The sequence below is a fragment of the Ostrinia nubilalis genome, chromosome 16 (assembly GCF_963855985.1).
Source record: "Ostrinia nubilalis chromosome 16, ilOstNubi1.1, whole genome shotgun sequence".
Taxonomy (NCBI): Eukaryota; Metazoa; Arthropoda; class Insecta; order Lepidoptera; family Crambidae; genus Ostrinia; species Ostrinia nubilalis.
In genome coordinates, this window is record NC_087103.1 from 7,156,854 (window position 1) to 7,164,596 (window position 7,743).

Sequence of the window (7,743 nt, forward strand, 5' to 3'; positions counted from 1 at the left end):
GTAAAACATTAACGATCTTGGCTATGCGAGAACACGTTAACCTGTCGGCACTGTCTTCCATAAAACGGTGTCGTTACCCGTATCGGATTTCAGTGGGGCAGCTTGAAAAACTTTGTCAATTAGTTTAACTACTGGCGTAAAACCAGCTCTAAGCTGCACTGCTCTGTGGCTGTGGCTCAATGGTTAAACTTCCTGAATGGGCTTTTCTTTAAAGCCGTGAACTAGTCGGTATTAACCCATGGATGAAACCGACGAGAAATGACCGCTTTTTCAAGTTCAGTAATAAATGAAATGTTTTAGGTACAAAAATAAAAATAATTATAATTTGTTCACGTTGAATTTATCGTAGCGCGTAGCTGCGACTACGGCGTAGCATCAGAAAAACAAGCCCTGTTAGATAATGAAGTAGTAACAAGCCTAGCCTCATAATTAAATCCAGTTATTAGCTATTGCCAGATTAGCTGGTCACTGTTAGTGATAGCTATCATGCCATTAGTATGCATGCGGCCGTGGCGTCACATCGTCCACGCCCAAACGGATAAATCTCCGGCGGGTATCAGCGGCGGGCGACAGCCGCCGAATGTGGCTGGCATGAAATGTTAGACGGCTCGCCCACTCGTGATATGATAACCATGTAGCGAAACCCCAAAATCAACTTTCGGAACGGCTGCGAAATTGGAGATGCTCTTTTGGTTTTTTGGAAAGGCCGCTCGACTGAACTTCTGATGGTGCATCGATTGATTCTGTTTGCCGTAAGCTCGTTATTCAATGCACCACCGCTTTTTTTCCTTTCAAAGAGTGCACGTTACGATGCAAATCGATGACACACGACTGTATCCTCGTACATGTAAACATTATGCAAATTTTAATTTTGATATTCTGCTTTTGAAATATTCAGAAAAAAGTGGAGGGCACAGTCATTCTAATCTGAGTTTAAGAGTTTGTGGACCATAAATTTTACCTGACTTGCACACTAAAGCGCTTGGGTATACAATTTAACCCCAAAAAGCTTTGCTTAGCCAATCTTTAATAATTCCATTTTGAATAGAAGAGGTTACGCCACGAAAAACACGAATCGTTTTATAAATAAATGCAACTCACATTTATGTAAATTAAATTCAAATATTTTATTGCACACATGTAAACTCCGAGTAAGTCGCTCGAAAGCCGGAATAAGTCTTAGTTTCTTTGCTTTTATATCACCGTTAGCTTTAAGCGTAATGTGGAGGATAAGACGCGTCCGTTTCTTTTATGTTTCGCTGATAAAAAATATACGTATCGTAAACATAAACGTAAAATGGCTAATGAGTGAGCCGGGCTGCGTTCTAACTTATCGCTATTGGAGGGAATCTTCATAAAAACCAGCTTTTCAGGAACAGTTATTTATTACGATGTTACGAGTACAATGGTGACTTTCAAAATTTAATTAGGAGCGCGGTACGTGCGTGCGGCGCGGTGTCTGACGGCGAGTGAGAGGAGAACGGCGAATGTATGAATACGCCGAACGATGCTCGGGCGCCCTTCAGTGGGGGGCGGAGTTTTGTGCGTTGACAGGCTCCCCGGGTTGAAACGCTGAAGCGTTTAAAATGATCAGGGTAGTGGGCAAAGTCTGTTGTATGCCCTTCGTAAAACTCCTGCCGATGTGTTGACGTCCACGACGCGGGCGATGCTGTCACGGCCGGGATGGAGGCAGGCAACTCGTCCCAGCAGCCAGCGGTTAGGTGGGAGGCGGTCGTCTTTCACCACCACCAGGTCTCCAATGCGCAGCTCTCCACCTTTGGTTGATTGCCACTTTGTTCTCTTCTGCAAGTCTGAAATGTATTCTAGGTAGTAACGATTCCAGAAATGCGTTATGAGCGCCTGAGCGCGACGATAACGTGGCAACGTTTGTATCCTGGCGGGGTCTTCTTCAGCAATCTGAGGATGAGGCAACATTGTGAGTGTTCGTCCGATAAGAAAGTGAGCAGGCGTCAGAGGTACCAGGTCGTTAGGATCAGATGAGAGGGGAGTTAGGGGACGTGAATTTAGAATTCCTTCTATACCTATAAGAACGGTATTCATTTCTTCATAGATTAAATTAGTCATTGAAGTAACTCGCTTTAAGTGGTGTTTAATAGATTTAACAGAACTTTCGGCTAAGCCGTTGAAATGGGGACTGTATGCGGGTGAAAATTTAAAGATTATAGACTGCTCCGCTGCCTTTTCACTTAAATCATTACACTTTACACGTAAAAATTTAGCTAATTCATTGGCGGCCCCTACGAAATTAGTTCCGTTGTCGGAATAGATAAAGCTGGGCTTACCCCTGCGCGATATAAATCTGTTCAAGGCAGCCATGAATGACTCCGTGCTCAGATCTGTGACCAGTTCCAGGTGCACTGCCCTTACAGCAAGGCAGACAAATACGCAAATGTATGACTTAATTAATTGACAACCCCTACCCTTTCTATTGGCAATCAAAATTGGACCTGCATAATCTACAGCTGTATTAAAGAAAGGAAATTGACTATAAAGTCGTTCATTTGGAAGGCTGGCCATTATAGGCTGAATAGTCTTGCCTGTGAATCTACAACATGTGTGACATTCATGTGTTATTTTTCTAGCTAAGTTACGGCCTCCCACTACCCAAAACCTATGCCTAATGATTGACAATAACAATTGGGGCCCTGGGTGCATTAGGATTTTATGATAATATTTAAATATTAATTTAGTAACATGATGTGACGCGTGAAGCATAACTGGGTGTTTTGTATTATAGTCATAATTGGAGTTAGACAATCTGCCACCGACACGAATTATGTTTTCATTAGATATGAATGGATTCAAATTTAAGATTTTTGATTTTAAATGTAGTGGCTTTTCATTACATAAAGAAGTTAATTCGTCCGGAAAGTTGTCTGTCTGAACAAATCTACACAATGCATAAGTGGCACGGTTCAATTCATTCACTTTTAGGTGACCACTGAATTTATTACTAGGTTTTTGACAATTATGTATGAATCTCAATAGGTAAGCTGTGACCCGCTGTAACCTATTAAAATCTGAGTAATTTTCATAATAGTTAAGTTGCGCAGAGGCCAGTTTACACTGTAACTTAGTTTCCGGTAAATCAGTCGGTGTATAATTCAACTGAGTGGGCCATTGAGACTCAGATAGCAACAAATATGATGGGCCGGAGAACCACAGTGATGAGCACTGTAACTGTTTGGCGTTACACCCCCTAGAACCGATGTCAGCCGGGTTCAAATCGGTAGGTACGTATCTCCATACATCTGAGTCAGTGTGATCTGTAATTTCATTAATTCTATTTAACACGAAGGTCTTTAAGGTCGACCTGGGGGTTCGAATCCATCCTAGGACGATTGCAGAGTCGCACCAAAACAAACAACGATTTATTGTAAGTCTTAATGCAGACTTGACCTTTTCTACAAGCCTAACTGCTAATAATGCGCCACATAACTCCAATCGAGGTATCGTAGTACTTTTTAGGGGAGCGACCTTGCTTTTAGCCATTACGAGTTGTACAGTAATGCTACCGTCTGCGGACACCGTGCGTAGGTATACACATGCACTATAGGCATGTTGGGATGCGTCGCTAAAGGCGTGTATTTCGATACATACAGGTGAGTTACAAACAATACGACGTGGTATAACAATTTCGTTGAGTTGTGGCAGTGATTTCAAAAATAATAACCACTCCTTTTCAATTTCAGGAGGGAGTGGGTCATCCCACGAGATCTTAGAAGCCCAAAGTGTTTGTAGTACTATTTTTGCTTGTAAAATACAGGGATTAATGAGACCTAGCGGGTCGAAAACTTGACCGATTGTTGATAAAATTGATCGTTTACTAAGTCGAGTGATGGACGATAAATCTATGTTATTGACTGAAAATAATAATGTATCGGATTTCCAAGACCATCGTAAACCTAACGTTTTTGCGTCGTCATCATTCACTAGCTTGAGTAGACCATCGTTGGTAGTTTCACATTCAATATGATTTAAAACTTCAGGAATATTGGAGCGCCATTTTCTTAAATAAAATTGACCAGTTTTAAGTTGCTTAATTACTCCGTTAATAATGTGAATAAGAGTTGTTTTAGAGTCGTGGCCGCTTATATAATCATCTACATAAAAATCATGCAATATAGTTTTGCGTACCAATGGATCTAAACATTCCCTACCTAACTGTACAAGGCAACGGGTGGCGAGGTACGGCGCTGACGCGGTGCCATACGTCACAGTGTTAAGTTTGTATAGTTTAAGTTCTTGAGTGGGATTAAAACGCCACAATATTTGTTGTAAGCATCTTTGTTGCTCGTCGACTAGCACACAACGATACATTTTCTCACAATCCGAAGTAACTACATATTTGTGTTGTCGAAAGCGAATTAAAATTGTAATTAAATCATCTTGTACAGTCGGGCCTATGTTTTGAATGTTATTAAATGACAAGCCCGACGTAGTTTTCGCTGAAGCATCGAATACCACTCTCAACTTTGTTGTGAGACTGGATTCTTTTAAAACACCGTGGTGAGGTAATATGTACTTGTGTTTATCGTCATTAATGATTGTGTCTGGCGACATGTGACCCAAATCAATGTATTCCTGCATAAAGTTGCAATATTTTTCTTTAAGTAATGAGTTTCTAGCAAATCTACGCTCTAATGATTGAAATCTAGTAAGTGCTTGGTCGTATGACTCACCTAATACATCTGGTGACTGTTTCAGAGGAATCTGTACAATAAAACGACCATCCTTTTGCCGTTTTGTTGTTGATGAAAAATGTAGTTCGCAATCATTTTCTTGTTTAGTAGTTTTACGAGGCGTGGGTACAGATTCTAATTCGAAAAATCTGTCGAGTGACGTTTGAAGTTCAATATCGTTGATAAAGTGACAGTGGACTGTATGATTATGTGTGTATTTATTGTTATTATTAGTGCGTTGCGACTGTATTGCACCCGATACAAGCCAACCGAATTTAGAGTTACTGAGTATTGGTTTGTTTTTGCCCAATGCAATACGTTCAGTACCTAGTACATTCCAGAATACGTCGGCGCTAAGTAACATGTCTATCTCGGAAGGCGAGTTAAAGGTTGGGTCGGCTAAATTAATATTGTTTGGAATGTTTAATGATTCTATATTGAAATGTATGGAAGGTAACATTTGAGTTATGTGTTGAAGAATGAAACAATTAACGTTAGTTGTGTAATTCTCTGTGCGGGAGGAAATAGTGACATTAGAACGCTTTGTAATGCGTACAGACTCACGACTTAACCCTTCCACTGCAGTTGAGGTTGAAATAACATTAAGTTTTAACTGTTGCCTCAATTTCTCTGTTATAAAGTTGGATGTACTGCCATTGTCTAACAAGGCACGGGCAGTGTGACGAGTGCCATCACTACCGATCACATTAACGAGTACAGTGGACAAGAGAACGCAGTTGTTGTGAGTAGATGAAAGTACGACCTCACTGTGATTGGAAGTGTCGTCATCGTATGATGACTGTGAGTCGTCGTGATCGACAGAGGCTGAATCTGTGACTTCCTGAGCTTTCAGCATTATGTTTTTGTCGTGTTTAGAGGATGCGTTGGGCAGAGCGAGTCGACTCGGCTCCGCTGCTGACGTTGCATCAGTGTGTAACATTGTGTTGTGCCATTTGGCACATATCCTGCACGGACCGGACCTACACTTATTAACCTCGTGTCCCGAGCGCAAACAATTAACACAAAGCTTAAGTTGTTTTACTTTATTCATTCTCAAATTAATTGACAATGACTTGAATTTTGAACACTGATAAATGGCATGACTTTGTTTACACAATGGGCACACATGAGAAACTTGTGTTGTATTAGCATTCGATACAAATGCGCGTAAGCGATTGTTTACCGGTTCGCTATGCCGACGTTTCACTGTCGTTAAGTTAACAGTTTCAAGTAGCTCTGCACGTTTCTTAATGAAAGTGATAAATTTGTTCAGATCAGGCAATTGGTCAGAACTACAAGTATGTTCTTTCCACTTTCTACTAGTCGCGTTATCAAGTTTAGTACAAACCAAATGAATGATTAACAAGTCCCAGTTATGCGTGTTCACGTTAAGAGACTCTAAAGATCTTAAGTTCTTTTTGATGCTGTCAATCAGATTTCGTAATGAAACTGACGATTCCTTTGTAAAGGGCTCGATGTCAAACAATGCTTGTATGTGGTTGGTGATTAAAACTTTGTTGTTATGATATCTTTCACATAACAAGCGCCAGGCAACTTCATAGTTGTTGGCAGAAAAATCTACTGAATTTATGACACTTGCGGCTTTATCCTTTAATGAAGATTGTAAATAGTGAAATTTATTAATGCTAGGAATATTGTCATTTGTATGAATCAATGAAATAAAAGTGTCGTGGAATTTAAGCCAATCCTCAAAATCACCAGAAAAAGTAGGTAGTTGTATAACGGGCAAATTCAAAGAAGGCGTACCTGCTGTAAGGACAGTACCTGCCACCGAGGATGTGGCTGCGTCGTCCTTGGCAGGCTGCGCAGAGGTGAACCTGCTTACCCACTCTCGAGCGCGGCCGACGATCGCGAAGTACTCAACCTCAAACTTCTCGCGGTACTCGTACTCTCTCTCGCACTCGGTTTCTGAAATTTCCATCGAACTTTCTATTTCTATTTGTAACGAGTCATACTCTCCGTACCAAGACTCCACGGTGGAAAGTCTGAGGCCGAGATCACTGAGTTGGGTTTGACTTGGTTCGGTTTGATTTGTTAAATTATCTAAAAAGGTTTTAAAATGCGTAAGCTTAGCTTTATACGAACCACGCTTTCTTTTGAGTTCAACTAATTTCGTCATTGTGAATAGAAATTAATTTAGTATGAAGTGGGGTAGTTAAAACTGACAATGAATAAACTATAGCGGTTATGAGAAAATTATAACGATCTGTGTAAAATGTAATGAAAAAAGATACTTAAGCGTAGGTGCAATGAAGAGAAGATGCAAGCGATGATGAAGAATCAGATAAACTGCGTGGAAGCGGGAAGCGAGGCAACCTGGACCTCGTCTGCGTGCGTCACAGCCTTCGTGGATGAGTCTCTGCTCTGTTGTCCTCGATTTGCTGCTTGTGATAGCTTTCGTGGATGAGCCTCCGCTCTGTTGTCCCCGATTTTGCTGCTCGATGATGACGTGACGTGGTGATGACTGCGCCTTCTTCAGATTTTGAAGTAACGGTTCCGCCGTTGAATAACTTTCCCTCAGTCCAAAGGTCGTTGCCGGTCTTCTGCGTTGTAATCTTGGCTCGAAGGTCCAAAGCTTGGAGGGAATCTTCATAAAAACCAGCTTTTCAGGAACAGTTATTTATTACGATGTTACGAGTACAATGGTGACTTTCAAAATTTAATTAGGAGCGCGGTACGTGCGTGCGGCGCGGTGTCTGACGGCGAGTGAGAGGAGAACGGCGAATGTATGAATACGCCGAACGATGCTCGGGCGCCCTTCAGTGGGGGGCGGAGTTTTGTGCGTTGACACTATCACAAAAGAACGTACTATGCACATAGATTTCGGCGGAACGCTACAAAATAACACTAAACTGTGCCGCCAAGGGATTCGAAACGTGTTATAAAACCGAAACAGTCAGCAAAATATCTGCTCAAGAATGGCACGAAATAAGACATTTTTGATAAAAGCTTTTGTAAGCAATACAATTCTAGACGGACTAACGAGCCCACACTTGAAATAACCTAACGTGGTTGCAGA

General features: G+C 41.3%; 1 protein-coding gene across 1 annotated transcript; it reads right to left on the reverse strand.

Moving 5' to 3' along the window:
- Nucleotides 1-1,353: 1,353 nt before the first annotated feature.
- On the reverse strand, nt 1,354-7,508 carry LOC135079316 (uncharacterized). The gene is made up of 2 exons (XM_063973946.1): nt 6,550-7,508; nt 1,354-1,917 (listed from the first exon to the last, which is right to left on the reverse strand). Exons 1-2 carry the CDS (start codon nt 6,841-6,843, stop codon nt 1,591-1,593), a joined length of 621 nt encoding a protein of 206 aa, XP_063830016.1. The 5' UTR covers nt 6,844-7,508; the 3' UTR covers nt 1,354-1,590.
- Between the last annotated feature and the right edge of the window lie 235 nt (nt 7,509-7,743).